The sequence below is a fragment of the Schistosoma haematobium genome, chromosome 3 (genome assembly GCF_000699445.3).
Source record: "Schistosoma haematobium chromosome 3, whole genome shotgun sequence".
NCBI lineage: Eukaryota > Metazoa > Platyhelminthes > Trematoda > Strigeidida > Schistosomatidae > Schistosoma > Schistosoma haematobium.
In genome coordinates, this window is record NC_067198.1 from 21,159,004 (window position 1) to 21,183,831 (window position 24,828).

A 24,828-nucleotide genomic window follows, 5' to 3' on the forward strand; every position below is an offset into this window, starting at 1 on the left:
TAGATCATTCAAACTTTTCTTGATAATTCATGTGTATGTGCATTTGATTTCGTGTTGTTTTGTTTATGATCTAGTTTAATATTAATAATTGCTCTACGTGGATTTTTCAATGGAATCTAATTTTTTAATTTCAACTTGTTTGACATTTTAGATTCTACATAAAACTGTATCAAAGCATAAACTTGTCAAGCTTCTCAACAGTAGTAAGATGGCTCATAAAGCATTAAAACTAATGGAAACAGAAGAGAAAGCATCCGGAAAAGATAAGATAATGAATGAAATAATCCCTGAACCACCATGTGCTACAGCGGCTGAATTAAGAGATTTATGTTTAGCCAAAATTATTAACGCTCAAGCACCACCTGGTGATCCTGTAGGTTTATTGGCTGCACAATCAGTTGGTGAACCTTCTACTCAGATGACATTGAATACTTTTCATTTTGCTGGACGTGGTGAAATGAATGTAACTCTGGGAATACCACGCTTACGAGAGATCCTCATGTCCGGATCATCCAATATAAGTACACCATGCATGGAAGTTCCTATATGGCCTACCAAAGAAGCTCAACAACTTAGCGAACAAATAGCTAAGAAATTTTATAAGCTGAAATTATCTGAGGTGATTCAAACATTTTTTTGTTTTATTTTTTCAATGTAATATTTGTTTTTATATATATAATGATACAAATAACTGCCCTATATACATGTATGTTTATATTGCAGACTTTAAAATTACCTATTGGTCAAAAAGTGAACTATGTATCCGATTCGTGTACATTTGAATTTAATTTACAACCGAAATCAGTCTATTCTGATCAAAGTCATGTAACACCTGTTCGTGTTTTACGTTTTCTTGAACGTATTCTATTCCCAGATTTAGCTCATCGTTTAAATGAAGAATTAAAAGATCAAGGAAAAACTAGGTATGTAGGAATTATTCTTTTTTCTTCAATATTTAATTGTTATTTACTTTTTGATATATTTTACCAGCTTGTTACTTGTTCACTAAGGAAAAACTCTTTCTTTTTCGCCTATGATTATTATTTTAAACACTGAAAAATGAAAACCTAAGTAATAGTTTGTTTAAATTTACATATTTTTTGCATAGACTCGAAAGTAGGGTTGTATATCATTATAACAGGTTGATTCCAGCGAAATTAACCTTCATTGTTGACAGATGGTACAGAATCGTTTTAAATTGTAACAACGTATATAAAATAGACGTTGGCTCTGATTAACTTTCTCATAAATAGCTTATTTATCGTTTAATTATACACAAAATATAATTTAACATCTCTACAGTTATACAAAAAGGGGATAAAAACGTAACTACCCAATTGTTTTTATTTAGTTGTGAATAATTCAAACCAGATTTTACTCCATTTGCTACTTTCAAGATAATTAATTATGTCCTGCAAATATACGTTTATTCATTATGTACGTGTGTGTGTGTGTGTGGAGTACTTCAATGAATTTTTAATTGAAGCTTCGTCATATTTCTAAAAAGCAAATCTCTTTCTTGGTTATCTTTTGGTTGTCTTTACCTTTATTTTTTTTAAATACACTTGTTATTGGATAAATATGTATCATAATAATTGGATCGTTATGACGAATCAGATAAATTTCTATTATTCACACTTAGATAACTTACATTTTCTGATTATTCAATACTCGGTGTTTGGTTAATTGTGTCTGTGTTTAACAGCATGTAACCAAATAAATCAGATTATGAAATTGTTTGTTTTGTTTAATGATACTAGATTTTATTATACTTGAGACATAAATTAACATGTTATATTTTCGCTAAATGAGCTACATATGTATATTTTGATATGAGATATAAGATATCTTTAATTGGAATCATAATAACAGTATTTACTATCCTTGAATGCGGATTTAAGTTTTCCAAACAGCCTTAGTTTTCTTGAAAAAGCTTGGACCAGATTGCCAGGCGAAACGCTGGATTTACTTTAAATCCTTTCGCTGAGATTTTACAAATACATTCTTCCTCTTTTTATAGCCTTAGTTTTCTTATTTCAACTATTCTTGAACATTAATATCGACATATGACGACAGACAGTATAGCTGAAAATCAGTTATACAGCTTTTGAAATATTCAGCTTTTTATTTTCGTGTACATACCAAGTATATTGTCATTTTGTTTATTTCCTATTCACTATTCAACTTATTTATATTTCAGTTGCTAGCTTATCTTATTCTTTTAGAATTCCTCTCAATGTGACATTCTTGAAATGTAGAAACATAAATGAATTACCTAATGTATCAGTATTTTTAATCTTTGCTAGTTATATTTGTTTACCTTTTTCGATAGCTTTAAAAATTACGAAAGTCTTTTTATATTTATACTCTTATATTAAAATCGAAAATGGATGATTCTTCATGGAGAACATCCGTCGATCACTTTTAATGAATATGGGGTGTCAAATTAGCCAGACAGTGTTTGTATTTGAACCAAGTGTATAGGATTTTAGAATTATTTATAATTTTGCTTAATGTATAATAAACAATAGTCAGGACTACTATTATTTATTATTTTATTTATTCAACGAACAATTTACAGTACCAACAATAATCTCATCAACGAAGTAGAAGTATTGAATAGTACACTAATAACGAGTCGTTACGGCACTTTTGATTATAGAACTCCAACCTTTGTAAACAAAACAATCTTGTTCAACTACTAGGAAACTACGATTTTACAACAAACGGGATCAAATCCAACTAAACAAACGAAGCCTGAATAATATTTCTGTGCAAACTAAGTCGATTTTGGTTGTTACTTTTGATTGGGATTATTCGTTTGAACTATGAAGACTAACAATATATTTGTAATATCCTAATGAGTAGAAAAATTAGATTTTCTGACGTTTCGTGACTCAGTGTAAGCCACTTCCTCAGAGAATAAATTTATCTAATTTTTCTACTCATTGGGATATTACAAATACATTATTTATTTATACCAATCTACCCAATGCTCAATTTATTCGAAATTATCAAGTCAAACCTTGATGACGATACCTATAAAGACAAACGTTTAATAGATCATAATACACATACATAATAATATCTTTTACCATAACTGTTGTTGTTAGCCACTCATAAAAGGTGTATGATTTAACCACCTTTTTTAGTGATAATTTTTCCACTCTAATAGTTAATAATAACTTCTTAACTGCTTCCTAGACCCGCAGGGTTCTTCTAAACCTCAAACTTAGACGACAGACAAAAGGTGTAAAGTGAGGGCAAGCTTTACTTCAAGGTTAGTATATGCACATAAAATAAGAATGTTTCTAGATTTACATGTAACCATGACATTCTAGAAGCTCCAGGATCTATGCTAAATTTAGTAACAAATTAGATAGTCATATAATCCGAGAGCGACATATAATCTGTTGATCTTCTGATAGTTTCCGAGAGGTTTCTATTTGGTGCTGATCGAACAAACCATATATTTAACCCAGGCACCATTATTGTCGTTCTGTATGTGTCTGTTCATTAGTTCTTCCGTTTTGATACTGTCCGAATGTGAATTTTATACCTTTTGTTAATTTACTTCAGTCTTATAAAAAGCTTTGCCTTATCTGCTATGGCTCGTCAGCAACAAGCTGGTCAAAATAAAAACTCGGAAGAACCAGCTGAGGATGCTGATATTGTGAATCAACCAGGTATTGGTCGTACTCGTGCACAAGACGAATGGAATGAAGATGATGGACATGAAGTAGGTTTGTATTTACGGAAACTTCAGTATGCCTAGTTTCATTGTTAGGATTTGAACTTTGTTCTCTATATGACTAGTTAATTGGACATCTAAATCTTTCATTTTGATGTGGTTAGAATTCCCCCATTCAAATCTTGATCAGAATTGCCGACGTCGAAGATACGATTCATGGAAATATGAATTGGTGAAATAAAAAAAAATTATGCGGGATTCAGAAGCATAGAATCCAGGAGAGACAAAGAATGGATGTGATAAGTCTTCTAATTGATCGCTAGATTTAGTTCCCCCAGGCTAAATCTACACGGCGACTCGAATACGATAGAAAAGGCGCGAAATATGGGAGAAACGCTTCAGTCCAAAGGTTCGTTTATATACAGAAAATCTAGGTTATTTATAGTGTTTTGGATGGTCTTAGGTTTGCAGAAATATCTGGAAGGCTACTAAATATAGCAGCAGTATACGTAATCATCCAATCAGAAGCTCGACATGTGACTTGTCACTTTCTATATATTTGTGGCAAGACTTCTGTTGAATGCTGATTGGACAAGATGTATCTTAGCTTTTCCAGAGCCTTTTGGGCTTTCTTTCGTGGAATTTTCTGGATCTCCCCAACAGGATGCATCTTCACCATTGCAAATGATTCTGAGTCATGCTATTCTAAGTCTATTTACTGGTTAGAGTAATCACTCCTTCCCCAACCAAGTAGCTTACACTTACTAACATAGGCCAGTCCAATTGGTGATGACCTCTGTTATAATTTTATGTCCGGCTTTTTATCACGTGATCTATCCACCAATCGAAATACGACTTATACAAACCTTAGCACTATGCCAAACCAATGACGTCCGACCGGTATGAGCAGCCTAGCGTCCTTATTGGTCCTATGTTCGCCTAGCCTGTCCGCTTGAGTCCAGAACACAATACCAGCCTCTGCAACATGAATCGAACCAAATCATTTATTTCAAACATACTCGGTCTATATATCAACCAGACAGACCACAACGTACCATAAAATAGAAAATAACATTTGTACACAATAAAGCCAAAAAGTGGCTGTGAACGTGGGAGGCAGTAGTCAATAAACTGAACATAGCTTAAGAACCGTAAATCGTACAATAATAAATTATAGGTCAAAATAAAGCTTATAAATAGAGGAATATAAATATACATAATCTAATTGTTGAATAGTTATGCCATAAGAATATATAGATAATATTAGTCAATTAATATGTCTCAGAAGTTACTCGTGATTTAATCTTCGCTCGGATATAACAACTTCATGGAATGATGCCAGGTTTCGGTTTGGCAGATTCTGATATTCTCCCAGCCTACTCCTACACTAAACAGCATCGCTTGTCGAGGTAGGCGGTGGTTGGACATACGTAAGATGTGTCCTACTCACAACCTTCTATAAGTGGTGGTGTTGTCTAAGAAATTGAGAGGACGAAAAGCGAATGTGCAGCACCTTAATCGGGTTGGTGGATACACATGATCGACCTAGGGGAGTTGGGAAACCCTGATTCCAAACCAGTGTTTCCCATGACCTTCAGGATCCTAAGGAAACAGATGACGTATGAACCTATTCTTGGTCACCGGATTCCATTGGACTGAATCTCCTAAAGTTGTTGCACTGCCTTGTGGATTAGACCTTCAGGTCAAAGGCTTAGGATGTGACCCCCTAAGAAAACTACCTGCTTTGATTTGGGCACCTGGACAGTAACCCAGCCCTCATAAAAATCGATTGATTTGCGTGACTCATTTTTATTTGGTGCCCCCTTGTACCAAATTTTTATGTGTTTAAATAAATAAATAACTTCAAACACAACTATATCATCTCCACATTCTAAGTAAACAAGTGAATCTCCTGGTAGAAGATCAACCCCTGAAAAGTCAGAGGACGGAAGTGTTATCTCATTGAATTATATTAGATCCTGAATCTCTCACTGTTCCATCATAACTTATGCTTAAATCCTGTGGAAAGTGTGTTCGTGTATAAATAATAAAGAAAACGAAATTTATAAATATGAATAACCGACATTAAGTGAAAGAGATGAATAGTAAGCTGTAAAATGAACAACTTGTTGGTGAAAGTAATCTTAGATCATGATTCTGTAGGATTATCGTATCCAAATGCTGGATACGTTGATTGACATAGCTCTGAATCAATTGGAGTACCATAGATACATACACTCTTTGTCCTCCCTTGCATCTTGTTTTTTTAAAATTATCTTTGATAAGTATGCTAAGTGAACTCACAATCTAGCTTCTTAACCGTGTCTGATAACCCCTGGGTTTAATCTAAATGGCAACACAAGAGCAAAAGCTTGAAATACGAAATAAACGTTTTTCTTCATGGTTATTTTTAGTTACATACGACCATGATTTTTCCGGGATTTTCTAGAATCGTACTAAATATACCAGTAGTTTTGGTTAATATCCAATCAGAGATGCTGCACGTGACTTCACTTTCTATATGTTTCTGAAAAGCTTCTATTCAACGCTGATTTCGTAGTGTATACAACCGTTTTCTATGCCCTTTTTTTGAGAAATACTTTGAAACTTTTTAACAACTTTACTCTTTTCATATGGGAATCCATTCATCCTTATCTAATTATACTGTCTATGTGTAATCTACTCTACTGATATTGTTACTACTCTTATTTCTTTGTCATTTGTCTTAACAATTTCATCTGATCGTGGTTATTTGGTGTGAAAAATTAAACTGATGCACAAGTGTGCCGAATTTTACGTCGCCTATGATTTGATCACCTTATACTAAAATAATACATTAAATGAACTACTAGTAAGAATTTTTGCCATTGAAATTTGAATATAATGTTTATTTAATTCGTTGTCAAACCCGACCTCTATACCTATCCAGTTACCCTTTTATGTTCATATCCAACAATCTTCCACCTCCTTTTCAATTATCCTAGAAACTCTTCACCATTTCGTATTATTTGTTTGAGTCACAGTTAAATGTGTTTTACATTATAAGTAGCTTTATGTTACACTGCCAGCATATTTCAAAAGTCAAATAAAACATTCTCCAAATCGTTTTTGTGTATAAACCATGGTTTTTCAGAAAAAAAAGTTTTTCTTTAAAACTATATCAACAGTCAAGTGCTGAGTTTTTCTTAAAAAACCAGTTCATATTTAGTTATACAAGCAAACGATAGTAATTGAAATTACTATTGGGAAATATGGTTCAATAAAAAGTGGGGTTTTTTGTTTTCTATTCATTCTGAAATAACCTAAATCAAAATTTTACTACTAATTGAAAAGTCTACTTATATTCTCATATATTTTGTGGCTTATTTACCATATTTTTAGGTAAGTTATTTAAAAATTTACGGTTAGCCAGTGGTTGCTTTAAAATACTTTCCTAATGAATTATATCTCTTAAATGACTGAGTAGTAGTTGTTATAACATCACACAGTATGTGGTGTCTTATTTATAGGCACTGACATATTAATCTCTATTGCTCCACTTGATACTATTGAATTAGATTTTCAAATCCTAATGTTACCCCTAGTGCAGTGGTGTCTCAGTGGCTAAGGCGTTCAGACTTTAGCCATTGGATCTTAGGTTTGATTCCCGCTCCACCTAACCTCGGTTTAAACAACTGGGTATTTTGACTATCCTACACTTGAAGCCATTTACTCGGATCTGTACCTGGCTAGTGAGTTAACTGAATTCAAATTATTACCCTTATCTAACCTCGTACTCATAAATGAGACTTCTTCGATACTTTTATTTTTTGCCCAATACAGTAGTGAATAATAGAAATTGTTGTAACGACTTAGCAGATACTTATGACCGTCAACATTTTCAAATTTCTAAAAATAATCATGAATCAATTTGTCATCAACTATAATAGTTATTGTCTCTCCCTCCATCTCGGTCTCTTATCTCGAAATAAAAGTCTATTTTTAAGATATGATTTTTGATCTCTATATTTCCAGGCTATCAGACGCCGGCGTCTCGAAGCAAATGCCGAAGAGGAAGATATTACTGGTGGTGATAATAATCGTCGTAAAAATGGATCTGATCTGGATGAATTGGTCGATTTAGACTTAGACGATGAATATGATGCTGAAGCAGCCGAACTACATGAAATTGGACAAGATCGTGAGAAAGATGACGGTGACGATGAACAACAAGACGATAATGGTAAATGGCCTTGGAATGAATTATCTCCATCAAGTAAATTAAAGATGCTTCTTGGCAATCCTTCAAGATCTGAACATAAAACCACTACTTCAAAAGGTACAAATTCTGATGAATTTATCCAATGGACTGGTGATCCTGAATTAAATCAGTCAGATGTAGATGATGAACGGGAATTAATCCAAGAAAATATGGAACGAAATATAGAACAAGAGAATGCTATAAGTCATGATGAAGCTCGCAAACGGATAACGGTAATTCATTTTTATTAGTATTTGTATCAATACTAGTACACTGATATTATAAGTTACAATAATTTACAAACTATTATTGGTCACTACTTTCTAGAGATATGTTCTCCTTACATTTGCTACTTAAAATGTATTTTGTAACTATTTGGATAGTTTTACATTTTTACAGTTATTTTATTTCAACTGACTGTTTTATGATCTCTTTTGTCTTGTTTATTTCCTACTTTGTCACTTGTTCCAGGATTGTACGAGGTTGTGAATCGTAACTATTTGTTTACCTCACAATCCAGGTTTTAATTTGCTCTTAATAACACATCAACACGTTGCATTCTTTCAAATGAATTCTCACTTTCGATGCACCATTCAATTCTTCCTATCAAACAGTAAATTTTCCGCTATACGTAGGGTTCAGAATAGTCATTTTAATACTAATGGACTTTTAAAAGTTGTTCTTTTAAAAAATAGTTAAAACAGTCACTATTTGTTCGTTTATGTTCAAGGGAATATATTAAAATTCATTAAGATCAGTGCATAATGTTGCGAACGTAGTTAATTATGTCTCATCTACGATTTTTGTTAGTTTAGTTGATAGCTTTTTTATTTTCAAATTTAAATTCAACCCATCTTTTTTGATACTAATCTATTTGGAAGGTGCTTACACTGCAATATAGTTAGGAACAAATTAGGCGTTACAGTTTCATCCAATTATCTGAATGTTACTAACGTAAATTAAGCCACCTATCCCTCTCGGACCCCTAGGTCAATAACCAGGTATCTCCAAGTAGCTTTGCCCTGGGTTCTTTCTAGTTCTTGTCAAGTGCTATTCGTTTTTATATGCTTGCCTCCAAGTCCATGTACCATGTGTTTTTGGCCTGGTTTTTTTCGTCTGATCTTCGGAATTCCAAGATAAGGCTTGCTTTGTGATTCAGTTCAATTATTTCCGTAAAATGAGACCTATTCACACCTAACATCTTTTTCTAATTTTCTTCTCTGATGGGAGCTTGTTTGCTCTCATCTACTGTTGATGGCCCCTGACCAATAACTCTAGAGTATCTTATGTAAACAGCCATTTATAAATACCTATACTTTCTTATGATGATAGTTCTGGTAGCTCTCTAAGTTTTAGTTCCATAAAATAGAACCTGTAAAATTTGTGTTGAAGGTCCTGATTTTGGTGTTGGACGACAGTCGTTTTAAGTTCCAGGTATTCGATTACAAGGATATTACCGCTACTTTGCCGCCTCTTGCTTTAATATCAACATCACATCAATCATGTTTATCGATGGTGCCGCCCTAACTACATAAAGGTTTAGGATCGACAGTAACACCGGAGGAGCTCCAGGCAGGGTTAGGTAATTGAATATAGTGTAATATATTCAGGTATCAGAACTTACTGTTGGTTATTCGAAGAATGCCATTTGCTGAGGTAAATGATTTCCATGGGGTCATGTTTCTTGATAGCATTACTTATACTTCCACGCCAGCTAATATGAAGTACAATTCCATGCATTATTTCTTCAAAATCCAGCCATCACTTTGTTGTATATCAGACTTACTGAGTATATATTCACTACTACTAACCAACCTATTGTCCCTACTACTCACTGATGAACATGTATATCAGTTACTTCAGTTTAGCAGTGATCTAATGGTGAAGGCGCTTGTCTTTCAAGCGCTTTCACGAAGGCCACCTTTGGCGCCTTCGTGATGTTAGTCTGGCTGTAAAAGGTCGGATCTACAACGCGTCGGTGAGAGCAGTTTTGCTCTATGCTTGTGAAACCTGGTCTCTCCGAGTTGAGGACGTTAGACGACTCTCTGTGTTCGATCACCGCTGTCTCCGAAGGATTGCTGACATTCAGTGGCAACACCATGTCAGTAATGCAGAGGTTCGGCATCATGTGTTCGGGCACAGAGATGATAATGCAATTGGTGTCACCATCTTGAAACACCGACTTCGGTGGCTTGGACATGTTCTCCGAATGTCGTCCCAGAGAATTCCACGTCGTGCATTATTTGCCGACTCTGGGACTGGTTGGAAGAAGCGGAGAGGTGGTCAGTGCATGAAATGGTGTCGTGGCATGAAAGAAAGCTACAAAGGACTGGCTTCTGTCGGTCATTCACGACTCCCTGGTTGGGGTCTGAGAGATGGTGCTACACAGTGGCTAGAGACTTTGTCAGATATGGCTCAGAATAGAAGCCGATGGCGATCCTGCTGTAACCTTCTTTTACTTTCTTCATAAAAAGTGGTTGTGTCTCCCTTACCTGAAAGATTTCTTCTGATTGTACCTCGTTACTACCACACTACCTTACACCAAACTCTTCGTTATTGTTCTCTTTTTCTTTTGCGCTCCTTAGTTTTTTTCCGTTTTTTTCTATTTCTCTTCGCATTCTCATTGTTTTGTGTGGCGCATATGTATTGGCGCTCTCTTGTACCAATATTTATGTGTTCAAATAAATAAATAAATAATAAAATTGGTCTTCACTCGTAAAGTGTGGTTCAAAGCTGAGCAGTTGTATCTGTACTTGGGCAATGAGTTACAATTTATATTATCAGAATGGGGATTTGTGGACATTGTAGTAATTTTAATAGTTTAATTCATGTGTCAATCTAGGCTAAAACATCATTGAAAACCTGGAAGTACTGAACTGCCGTTTCGTCCCAGTACGAGACTCCTCAGCAGTGCTCATCCACAATCCCTCACGCGGGACTCGATCCCGGGGCCTTCTGTCTCCCACGCAAACGCCGAGCCCCTAGACCACTGAACGAGCATCTAACAGTGTTTAATTTCGATCGCCCCATTGTCTTGCGCAACCCTTCATTTATTGTCCGAAGTGGATAACTGTCTCCACCCAAGACGGATCGGACTCCACTGGTTATGGATTTTCACCAGAACTCTGGGAAGCATATTTTGAAGCTAGTGAACACATGATTATTATCAGTATGGTGGTTTGTGCATGTTAGACCACCATTGAAAACTGTCCAGTGCTTCCAGGCTTTCAATGGTAATCTAGCTTATATCAACTGGTGAATCTATTTATCAAAATTACTACAATCTATATTACCAAATATTTTCAACCAGAACCGTGCTATTATAAAAACGAATATATATATATATATATATATATATATATATATATATATATATATAGTAGAGATTCCTAAGATTTCCTCATGTGAATCATGTCTATCATTATCCATTTTCTGTCTATCGATTTTTGAATAACTTCGCATGTGGTTTTATATATAAAGAAGTTGCTGTCGTTTATTTATTTTATTTTAAAAATGCCCATATTGTGAATTAGAATAACAAATATAAGCGAACAATATTGTTTTCGATTAGATCCTCATAAGGCTTTACTCTAATATGCAGTAATATTTATATGCATATAAGAAATTATTAAATAAATCAAGGCAGTTGATGAGTCAGTGATAACAGTACGATAGATCACATAAATAAACATAATAAGTAGATTTTATTTATTAGTATTATCCATACCCTTTCTTCACTCCCACCTTTTTTTTCTTTATCAAATACATACACTTCGTTGTCCCATTATTCGAACACTTCTTATTACATAATCCTACAATTTTTTATGAATGTCTATATTTTCCAAGTCATTGATTTACCCTCTTATTATGAAACATTAATTCAATCCTTTATTATCCTTATCACAACTAGTACACCTGTCATCACGTTATCAATTTCTACTTTTTACTTATTATGTTTATATATTTGTATAGCTAAATTGTTTGGTCTTCCATCCCAGCAATTTCGCACTGTCTTACTGGTATTATTTTGAGAAACTTGTGTGTTTGTGTTGTTACTAGCTTATATGATTTTATCTTAAAATAAATAATCCTAATAATTTCTTAATATTTTACACAACCATATTTTTCTCGTTGTTTCTACTTCCTCCTGTTCATATAATCAGTTTGTTACCAGCCTGCATGCTCGTTTCAGTGGTTACGATTTCGACAGAAAAAATTCATCGCCGAAATGGGCACGTCTTACAATTTGTGTAAGTTAGTTGTTTTTGTTGTACTTTTCGTCTTCATTGTCGCTTCCATTTTATGTTGTCAGTCGTATTTAGTCTTCATGAATTTCCACTGAAAAAAGTTATCTACTGCTTGAAAATTGAATTATGTGTTTGTCCTTTTTTTCTCTTTCTAAATGGAAGAGCTTTTTATGTACTGTTTATTACAATAATGTCTTGCTCTGTTTTATGCAAAAGCCTACAGTTTAAGATATCTTTTTTTAAACATTTATTTATATGCTCAAGTTCTTCTTAGTCTATCATTAGGCTCTTGATCTACAATTTATTTTTCCTGATCGCTTATAGTTTTTCTTCCTTCCTTAAATTAATATGCTTACTGCGTAAGTGGGGAAAATGCTCAGATCACTGTAATACAATAGTCTCACTTGTTCTAAAGTATAACTATTAACTCATGTTATCCTTATATGATGTTAAAGACTACTCAACGTATAGTTTACATCACAGATAACAGATAGATAAATATTTCAAACCATAAAGCATTGAGAAGCTGTTTCGTTTTACTATTGAACTCCACAGTAGTGCGAAAATTTGATTTTACATGACAAACAACAATTGTTGATTCATATATTACAATTTTAAATGATGTACTCTGCCTTAAATCTGGCCAATTTTATGGATTATTAATTTGGATTTATAATTTTAGAACCTGATAAGAACTTATAGGAAAGAATATTCTTCGTTCATATAATTGTGTTTTCAATGATTGCCCAACTATACTCAATCCATGATTTAACTTGGAAATTGAAAATTTTCGACAAACCTGCAGTATCACCCAATTAGTTCATTTTCATTATTGACAAGTTGATCGTTAACATTCACAACCCTCACACACCATTCTTTATGTGATTATACAATAATTAAACCTGGTCTTCTCTATTAAGCTTTCACTCATTCTCAATGACAATGAACTTCAAACAATCCAGATACATAAAAACATTGTTAAACAATTATTACTAGTTCAATTATGATTCACTAAAATATACCGTATACGTGAAATTCACTAGATGTTTTCAGTGATCTATCTGCTACTTATAATCAGCAAATGTTTTTGGCAATTATTTATTGAAAGTAAATTTAACGTGGCTTTCGGTGTTGTTTCATAATAGTGAGAAAACTTACGAGAAATCAGTAAATTTTGTAAATGAAGGATTGTACATGACATTTGACAAATTTTTATTACTGTCATACTTGAACAGAGAGATACCATAATACACTCAATAGTCATTGTTCTTGTTCGAATAGAGAAAATACAAGAGATAATAATATTGATTATTACTACCATTAGTAACCAAGAGAACTTTTAGCACACTGTATGCAAACCTGTGGTTTTCTTTATTTCTCATATCTTAATCTAGATCGGTCACTTATATAGCCCATTGTTGATTTTTAAAATAAACATAAACTGATATTTGAAATAGAATATTGTTTTTTTTGCGACTGTGTTTTACTCATCCTTATGCATATATAATGTTATCATTTATCACCAGATGTTCGATCCAAACGAAGGACGTATATCTATTGACCTAGAAACTTTAATTATGCGCCTTATTAATCGAAGCGTTGTATCCTCGGTATCCGGTATCGAAAAGACCATTATTGATCGTTCAAAACCAAATCAATGGATGTTCCGAGTTGAAGGTATAAACATGATTGTAAGTTCCATAAAATTCTTATTAGATTTGTAAACATTTATGGTTACCGGTTAGGCTAGTGAACCGTTCTTATACACTTTGAAACATCATGTAAATTAACATCAATTTGTTTTACAGTACGCTGTCACTTTAATACTTCTTCATATACTGCTTACAAGTAATTTGGAACAACAAATAAACTAAAAATGATAACTGGGAAAATATCTAAATATTACTCTGCTCTGTTATACCGGTTGCTGCTATCTTTCTTACAGCTAGTTTCTTAAACTAAGCAGCTTTGCTTTTTAAACTGACATCAGTAATGATTATGATTGGCGTTCTTTCTTCTTCGTGTGTGAAATTTCTTCACGGAAATAAGCCATTTTCACTGCTGATCTTAAAAAAAGAATCCATTCAGTTATTAATTTAACCGTGCTCTTGAAAATCAGTAATAATCAGTTGATTATTGTCAGGAAACTTGCTATATTCAGTGAATATACTAAAGAGGATCTACAAATCTTTCGAACTGTAAGTTGGTTGATTTTATGTTGAAACACGTATCTGATGTTTTCTGCTCAAGTCTCACACATTGTCATCATAGCAACATCTTTCTGCCAAAAAAAATTACAAAAGGCTATTCAACTATGAAATGTGCTTGAAAATTGTATATCATTCAATCCTTTTCAGAATGTAGGAAAGTTCCATTAAATTGGCTTTGTGATCACACATAAGATATGATCAATAACTTAATGAATTGTTACGTGTTTTTATCCATATTCCACCTTTCTCTCTCAAATTGTATATGCAGGAGATGATGCGTTATCCACAAGTGTTTGATTTGAGTCGACTCTATACTAACAACATCACTGTAATGAATGAAACATACGGTATTGAAGCTGCTCGGGCAGCACTTCAAAGAGTACGTGTTGTATTATCATTACTATTACTATTGTTATTATTTTATTTTTATTAACTTTTCCCAATAAGAAAAACAATGTGTAATGTTCTAATTTATCTGATTGTAAATATTTGTGCACTTTTTATATATCTGTTATGAAATCTTTTTTATGATATGTTACCCGGCCACTTTTTAAGATCAGCTAGTGTTCTTTTTTCAAATGTTGAAGTAATGGTTTTTGGTTGTTAAACCAAACTGTTATAACGCTCGGTTTTACTTCGTCTAATGTTATAACGATTGGGTTTCCACGTTTACATGTATGGGACGTTAATTTGCCTTAGACGAATATCTACACTAGATTCACTCTCAGTGTCTATTCTACAGGACTTCAACACAACTCAGATCTAGAACACGTGATTATCCTGACCACAACGTAAATATATATCCACACCAAAAACCGACACAACCCAACAACAATGAACAATCAATAATAACTGATTTAAAACAATTAGTCCCTTTGATAAGTCTCGATAACGCAGTGAGAAGACGAAGTTTATCAGAATTATGTAAACTGATGAACTTCATCTCCTCATTGCGTTATCGGAACAATAAGTGAGTAATAACAATAAGGATAAGGGAATATACAATTCATCTGACACCTGTAAGACTATCTAAATGTCTGACTAAGCAGATAACCAATCATTATCACTCGCCCATACATCACAAACCATTTGTCTTTCAATTACTAAACCTCATGTTCGAATCCGTCTTTCTACCTACTTCTGTTTAAATAACCAGATGATATTATTAACTACCATACAATTAACATGTGTATGGTTTAAAGCCGAATAAAACAGATAGTACTCGGCGAACAGATTAAGTATTGAGCTTTAGCACATGCACAAATTTAATTGTTTCATGTAATTAAAAATTTAAACACTAGTGAAGACTCATAACTATGTTATTGTTACTATTTTACTCTTAGGAAGTATCTGGGGTCTTTGGTCATTATGGGATTCATGTGAATTCACGGCATTTATCACTAATTAGTGATTATCTTACAAAATTTGGCGTTTATCAGGCTTTTAATAGACGTTCAATGAGTTCACATCCATCACTGCTTCAGCAAATGACCTTCGAGACTGTTGCAAATGTTTTAAAAAATTCATTACAAAATGGTAGTTCTATACTATTTTATTTGTATGTATTTATGTATGTGTAACTGTCATAGTAGTTTTTCTTACCAATGTTGGTCATAATTTTATAGAATTTCGATTTTGAATTCATTATGCTCTCAATCTAATTGAAATAGTGCGTTGATTACATTTCCGTATTTCGAAATAGTAACTGATTAAAGCAAGAACCATCTTGTTTAACAATTTTCTGTGCAAAAATGTCTTAATTCAAGTGAATTGAAAGAGTGAAATGCATGTTTTTCCTGATATGGTTTGGCCATTTGAACCGATGTATATGTATCAGGTTCTGTGTTGTTTATAACTGATTAAGTGATCTCAATTTTAAAGGCATGTTATAAAAAACAGTTTTCACAGGAATTTCTGAAGATATCACCTCCTACTATAGTTAGTCACTATGTTGAAGTTGGAAAAACATTGCTGGAAACGTAACTACGTATCATCTGTGTTTTCCATCAAAACTCCAATCATTATCTCTATATGCGTTTTTAATGTCATATAAATGAAATATTTTCTATAACGTATATGAAATGAGTTACCACAGTTTCGTATCATTAAAGATTTTACCAAACCGTATTTTACGTTATACAGAGTGATGATTTTTTTTAAAAAAAGAAACTAAATTTTCTAGACTCATCAGTGAGTAAACACAGTAATTTATTTATTCCTAGACAACATTATCTACAGCATGTATGATACAATTTCTCTGATTCGTTCCACTGATTCAAAATGCCAATTGTCAGTTGTCATATATCGACTCACAAATATAGTATTTAAGTACTCTTAAGAAAACCAATAGTATCTCTTTTTTTATTACTTTATCGCATCACAATTCCAGTTGAAATCTTACATATATAATAGTGTCATTTAAGACAATTTTTAACGATAGCTCATGAATAAATTCTTGTTGTTGATGAAAACCAGCATTTTTGTTAGGTTGTTAAAGGTAATCTACAAAAAACGCTAGATCTAGGTTCCATTTTAGTTGTCAATCGTCAACAAGCTAAAACTACTGTCTTAAGCGAATCGACGCTGAATGTAGGTTTTAAATATGCATCATTCTCTCTCACAGTTTGGCACCTGAGCATTCTCAACTAATTTTCATGATATCAAACTTTTATTTCTCTTTTGTAGTTTATTTACATAATGATTTGTTTATAGTTTGCTTTTTTACAAGAAAACAAAGTCGGAAATTACAGTAAATTAAGTGTATCCTACAAAAACTATCATTCTAAATCTGTTTGAATTTATAATTTATTCCATTTTATTACATCCATTCTATTATTTTACTTTTTACTATTGTGTAGATTCTATGGACAATTTAATTTCTCCTTCTGCAAGTTTAGTTACTGGTCGAATAGTTCATTATGCCGGAACAAATTGTTTTGAACTACTCCAAAAGTTGGCTTGTTAAATAAAATACACATTTTATCAATAAGAAATCAATAGAATTTTATGTGTACAGTCATACCTTCAATGATTTCATGTATGTATGTATGTGTGTGTACAAAATATTTCCCAGATTGAAATTTATGTAAATATAAAACAGGAAAATAATTGCAATCGTCTTTTAATTAGTTTTTCTTTTTGCTTTTGAAATCCTATTGAAGATTTTTATCACTAATTTGTCACTTGTCTTAGTTATATTATTGCAATATAATCAGACTAAAGATTTTTTACATTTTTCTTGTATCTAATAGATAAGTCAAAATAGGTTGTTGTCGTTTGATTTGTTCTCATTGTTACTAATACACCACAAAATTTTAACGTAAAATTATTCAAGATTACTTGATAAATATTAAGTAGCATACTCATTTATCCACTGTGTTAACTCGATGTTTTTGATATGACGGATGGTTTAAAATATTTTCATCACACTGATATATAATACGATAATAAGACTAGTCACGTTGTATCAGAACCAGGATTCACAACCTAGAATAGAGAACCAGATTAACACTACATAATACTTCATTCAATACAATTACAAGCAGTCACATTCAGTGAGTCCAAAGTGAAAATCAATAACAGGAAAGGAAACCACATATTTAATGGTTAGTAAGCTGTGTCTGTTTGCCCACACTCAACGACCAATCATATACTGCTTTGAATATCACATCAATTTCATGAAATGATATATATATATATATATATATATATATATATATATATATATATATATATATATATATATAATGTGCATTATGCACCAAGACTGTCTTTGTTATTACTCTTACTGAGTATCACATTACTGCACACCGTAGAGAGATCATTATCTAACCAGTTACTATTGTTCAAATAATTATAACTTGAGACTATTAGATTCAAAACCATATAATAATAAATATTCTGTAAACTATTTTGTCCCTATATCTTATATTACGTAGTCTGTCCGAGGAATTACCAGTTAATCTAAACAAGTAATTAGAAAGTATACGATTGTATAAAATCAAATAGATAAGGATTTAAAAAACCAGATTTATATGGAAGAGGGAAATTAGGGATAAAGGAAAAGTTAGTAAAAAAACTCAAACGAAGTGCATTAGAACAGGATAATCCGATATGGAGGGAATTGCTATTAGTCCTCATTTAAGATCGTTATTCAGGGAAAAGAGAATAAAAGCCGTTTGACGTGCATTCGTGTCAGTATTTGTCATAGATCCTGTTGATGCAATTATCTACGTAACCTGAAGTCTGACTGATCTCTTGAGGTCCGGTATTGTTGGACCTCAGTTTAACGTTGTATTCATGGGGAACGTAAGGGTTTGAAGACAGTATTCATCAATTTGTCTCTACGTCTGACAGGCTAAAATATTAGTCTCTTATTTAGATAGTAGTAAGCAATCGAGATCGCTAGGCCTATGGTTACTGTTGTCCAAATAATTGCCCAGTCATTCCCACTAGCTTAACTGAATCATCATCTCTAAAAACTGGAGTCAACTAGCACATTATGATCATCCAATCTAGTTGGCTTTTTTCTTGCCCCCAAATGCCCTGGTACGGCCGAGAATGGGGAGAGTTAACTCTCCCTCTCGAAATGCTCTCACATGACCACGCGTATATAGGCACTATCAGGTAAGTCCTACTCACTGCCTTCTCGCGGCATTACTGCTTACGAAATTGAGAGGATGAAAAGCGAATGTGCAGCACCTTAATCGGGTTGGTAGATACGGAGGATAAACCTAGGGGGATTGGCGAACCCTGATTCCAAACCAATAGTCGCAATGACTTTCATGATCCTAAGGAAACAAATGACGTATGAACCTATTCTTGGTCACCGGATACCATGGGACTGAATCTCCTAAAGTTGTTGCACTGCCTTGTGGATTAGACCTTCAGGTCAAAGGCTTAGGATGTGACCCCCTAAGAAAACTACCTGCTTTGATTTGGGCACCTGGACAGTATCACAGCCCACGCACAAGAGACTTGTGTGGCGCATATGTTTTCGGTGCCTTTTGTACCAATATTTACGTGTTCAAATAAATAATAATAAGGTTTGTTATCAGCCAAACTCCTTGTAATTGTTTTCCTTTTATTCTCATTTTATGACTGCATATGTTTAACTCAGATATCGGTTTGTTGCACCATGAGTGTGGTGAATATTCACGCAATTTTTCGTTATCTTTTAAATTAGATTTTTTATACACTATTAAATTTCATTTATTTTTAAGTTACCAAAGTTAGGAATTTTTTACCAACGCACTCAATGGATCAACATACAATAAATCACACTACGAAGTTATTACATCAGTTACACTTTAATATAGATCATTTATTAACTACTCTGGGTATAAAAAGTTACTAACTACATAATTGTATTAATAATTATTTAAGTGTTTCACTTGTCATTCTTTATTCCCATAAGAAAATTGTGCGAACTTCATTAAATACGATAATGCCATAATTGGTGTTCTACTTATTTATTCTTACTAATTCAATTCTCATTGTTTACATGTTATTATTGATAAAATAAAGTGAATTTGACTTGGTAACCATTTTCAAATTCCTCGCCCCTCAAATTTTCAATAATGTTAGTCATGTGTTTATTGTTATTACTCTACGTCATTGTTACCGAAATGTGTATGTCTGAAATAATCTTTAAAGCTTTAATCTGGTCTAAGTTATAATAAATACATGATTATTAGTGTGAATAGTTCTTATTTTTTGTTAGTATTCATGGCTCAATTGAGCCGGTTAATTTTTTGGTAATACGAACTATTCTAATAGATAACTCACTATGTGTCTTATGAATTACATGGTAATTTTAATTTCTATGGTTATTAATTGGGGAAGAATCTTTTACGGTGTGTATTTAGTCAAATTTAGGGACTTATTCTTAATCCTACTATTACCAACTAAATCAACTTGTAATTACGGATAATATTGAGTGTTTCAGTCCACAAGAGTTTATACACCAACAAATATTGTTCATAATAATTCACGGGAATCAAAACTAGAAAAATGTAAACTCTTACAAATAATAGTGATAAATATCGTACTTTTATAGAAATTTATGGACTACCAAAACTGGATAGCTAAGTAGATATTAATCTGATGTTTAAAGCGTTAGGTTTTAATTTTAGAGTAAATATTATAACTGGTATACGGATGAATTCAACTGAGGAGTCTCAAGTAAGATAGAACATAGGTCTTAAAAATGTCAATAACTTTTGTGTCCTAAAGATGTGTTTAGAATTCGTTTACAATCCAATCGCAAGATCATTACCATATTTCCATACTAGGTCGAAATAACTGTTCAGTGTTAGTTTTGCTATCATTTGTTATCCAACTGATATCAATCTGTGGGGAAACTAATCTCTCTATCCAACTGATAAATATTGTAATCTACAAAACTGCAGACTTAATGTCAGTATCAAGAATGGTAAATTTATTCGTGATCATCAACATCCATTAACCTTGGTGGTCTGTGTCATACTATGGACAATCTGAAATTCCACCAATCACGTCTTACTTGAAATTTGAGGATTCTACTCAATGTTAATTACTAGTAAGCATAACATTCATTATCAGGACGAGAGGTCTTTCATAATTGTTCAATTTGATGACAGTTATTTAACTAACATCAGTATATGCTACAAAATGAACAATCTTCATAATCATTTCGTCGTAATTATGAATCGGTTATTGAATAGTAAGTCAAATCACAAGCAGCTTGCCAAGAAATAGTTCCTTTCAAATCAATTGCTTGTTATTACAATATAATCAAAAATTACACTGAATCACGGTGTTGTATATAGTAAACACATAATATATGTTAATAATGATTTCCCAGTGAATTTACTTATAACTATATGATATAACGAAGAAGCTGGCAGAGAAATATGGTGAACTAGAGTGACCTGTCAATAAAAAAATAGGTAGGCCAAGCACTGCTATTCAAGAACAGTGGAACAGGTGGGTAGAGCACTATGAAGAACTCTTGAATAGACCAGCACAACTGAAGCCACCGGATATCGAAGCAGCACATTAAGACCTTCCGGCAGCTATCACCCATCAACAATCGAAGAAATCAGGATGGCCATCAGACAAATCACAAGTGAGAAAGCAGCAAGACGTGACAAGATACTAGCTGAGGCACTGAAGTCAGATGTAAAAGTAACTGCAAACATGCTCTACGTTCTATTAAGGAAGATTTAGGAGGAAGAACATGTTCCATCAGAGTGGAAGGAAGGATACTCCATCAAGATACCAAGGAAAAGAGATATGAGCGAACGTGAGAAATAAAGAGGCATTATGCTACTATCAAAGCCAGGAGAGGATTCCAACAGAGTGTTGCTGAACAGGATGAAAGATTCAGTAGACGCCTGACTTCGAGATCAACAGGCTGGATTCCGTAAGGATCAGTCGTTCACGGATCGAATCGTGAGACCACGGATCAATTTTGAGCAGTCATTTGAATGGAACCCGTCACTATACATTAATTTCCGTGACTACGAGAAAGCATCTGACAGTGTAGATAGGTGAATATCATGGAAACTTCTTTGACTCTATGGAGCACCTGAGAAGATCGTCAACATCATATGGAATACGTACGACAGCTACTCTGTAAAGTCGGGCATGAAGGACAGCTAACATACGCTTTCGAAATGAGGACCAGATTCAAACAATGTTGCTTACTCAGCTCCTTTCTTTTCCCCCTGGTGGTTGACTGAATTATGATCACATACACATCTCAGGAAAAGTACGAAATATTATGAACACGTTGGATACAGCTAGATGATTTGGACTTGGAAGATAATTTAGCTCTTCCATCCCATACACACCAACAAATATCACTGAAGTTAGTCAGTGTAACAGAAACCTCTGCATCGGTAGACCTCAACATACACAAAGGAAAAAGCAATATCCTCAAATACAACACAGAAAACACCAACCCAACCACATTCGATGGAAAAGCTCTGCAAGATGTGCAATCTCTCACGTACCTCGACAACATCATCCATGAACAAGGAGGATCCAACACAGACGTAAAGGTGAGGATTCGCAAGGTAAGGACAGCACTCATACAGTTGAAGAACATATGAAATTTAAAACTACCGTCAACCAACATCAAAGTGAGAATCTTCAATGAGAATGTCAAGACAGTTCTACTGTACGTACAGAGATGAAACTTGCACGACTACCACAACTATAATCAAAACAGTACAAGTATTTATGAACAATTGTCTACGTAAGATACTCAATGTCCGTTGATCTGATGCCATCAGCAACAACCTACTGTGGTGGAGAAAAACCAAGTTGGATCAGAATTGTAAATTAGGAAAAGATGCTGTAAGTGGATGGGACATACTTTTCGGGAATCACCAAACTGCATCAAGAGGTGAGCGTCAACCTGGGATCCTGAAAGGAAATGGGAATGACGAAAGTCGAAGAACACAATGTTCCGGAAATCGGAAACAGATATCGAAAAATCAATAGGAACTGTAAAGAACTGGAAAGGATTGCTCAGGACAGAGTTGGATGAAGAATGCTGGTGGGCGGTTTATGCTCCTCTGCGAGGTGTAACAGGCGTAAATAACTATGTAAGAAAGTTGAAGAGTGGGAAATCTGCATCCATAAATTCGAACTTGCATTTTGTTGCTTTTTCGACTAACATGCAAAAAACTTATGGAAGACGTTAATAGATTAATTAATTATGTAAAACCTGCTTACAATTTGTAATATTATCGTTTACCATACCATCAAATATCAATTTGCAAATATGCTTTTATAGTTGGATAGAGAGTAGCTGAAAATTCTTGGCCGTTGTTTTATTCTTGTTCCTATACTGTACATTTACCCAATGCATTTAAGTCAAAAGGTATCTCAGATATTATTAAATTCTAAGCTTCAATTTCGGAAGTGAGTTGTCTACTTTTTGACCACTGATTCATATTCTGTTGATGTACGTTTTCAAAATAATTCAGCTTAGAATATGCATAGATCATTACTGTTAGTGAGGCTATTTATTACCAGAAAAATTAATCCTAATATTAAAAATCCACAAATGATCTTAAGTTGTTGGAGAGTGCTTTCGTAGCACCATATTAGAATCTGTGAATCTTAAGCCAGTAATCACTGTCTTTCACAGATTCAACATTTGTTACGATTCCGTACACTAAATCATAACAAACATTAATTTGTTTTCAAGTATAACTCCAAATGAGATTTTCAGAATCTTATGCCATTTTTCCACTCATTTAGTGGATGTGCACTGAATTTTGGCGTAATTTTCATTAAAGATTTGATTATGCATTTTAGACTGAGCTACATTGATACGTTCATGCCATATAATTGTGTATAACACCAGTCACTTGAAATGAAATCTTAAACAAAATTATAAATTACTATACAGCATTCATCTTCTAAATAGACAGAATCATGACCGAAAGTGCTAAGTGCTTGAGTATTGAAAATGTAATAAATAACCTCGGTCATAAAACCGAATGACTTAATTTCTAAGCCTGCTTTGCTTGAGTCATTCTAAAATATTTCATTACTTATAGAAATAAGTTATTTTTTTTTAAATAAGGTTGATAATTCATGAGATCGTTTGCAATAAATGCAATAATGACTCATTATGGCAACATATAAATAAGTTATGCAACATCATAAACATGAGTCATTCTATATGTATGTTATTGAAATCACTGCACATGATATTTACACTCATTAAATGCGTCTTACACTTACACTCATTTGTTTAAATTCCCACAATTTATTTCTTTTTTTTTCCCATTTGTTTACCTTTATTTCAAATATTCATAACACTGGTAAATCATATTTACTTAATTTAACATTTAATGGTTTGGTCTTGTAGATGAAAAATAAATGATTTATCTGTAAAATAATTAGAAAACGCTAAATTATTCATCAAATCTATCTCTTTATTAGATTATTTACTTAAGTCTGGCATTTTCTAACACTTTGTAAAACTCTTAGTTTTGGTTTAACATTACTTAATAATTCATCGGAAGCTTTTTTTTATACCGGGAATCGTCATTTTGTTTAAAGATAATGAGATGATATGCGATAATTTTAATCAATAGTTTGATATTTGTAAATTGTGATTATCAGTAAATTTGTATTAGATACGGACAAATAAATGGAAAAGTTGGAATTTCGAAGACCATTCTAAGCTTTCATTGAACACATTAATTGTTGATATATGCCTTACCATTTGTAAATTACAGTTTATCAATTATGTACATTCCACTCAATGTTATATTGTACATGATCTAGTTGTTAACAGATTATAACTTCCTATTTATGAACCATCGTGTCTTATAATGAGTGTATATTGTCTCATGGGTTTTTGAATCATATGATATAGGGTAAATCGGTTATGTTTTGTAGTGCTCCGATTGGGCAGGCATGAGATAAGGTGTA

General features: G+C 33.1%; 1 protein-coding gene across 2 annotated transcripts in view; it reads left to right on the forward strand.

Moving 5' to 3' along the window:
* The window catches only part of POLR1A_1 (DNA-directed RNA polymerase I subunit RPA1), a 41,547-nt gene extending 24,042 nt beyond the window's left edge, over positions 1-17,505 (forward strand). For both annotated transcript variants that reach the window (XM_012937296.3, XM_051213259.1), the window contains 9 exons: positions 152-619; positions 724-923; positions 3,580-3,739; positions 7,706-8,164; positions 12,095-12,181; positions 13,705-13,869; positions 14,657-14,767; positions 15,732-15,924; positions 17,247-17,505. In XM_012937296.3, coding sequence (XP_012792750.3) covers positions 152-619; positions 724-923; positions 3,580-3,739; positions 7,706-8,164; positions 12,095-12,181; positions 13,705-13,869; positions 14,657-14,767; positions 15,732-15,924; positions 17,247-17,353 — 1,950 coding nt within the window. In that variant the 3' untranslated portion in view covers positions 17,354-17,505. The remainder of the gene's footprint in view (positions 1-151; positions 620-723; positions 924-3,579; positions 3,740-7,705; positions 8,165-12,094; positions 12,182-13,704; positions 13,870-14,656; positions 14,768-15,731; positions 15,925-17,246) is intronic.
* Positions 17,506-24,828: the final 7,323 nt, after the last annotated feature.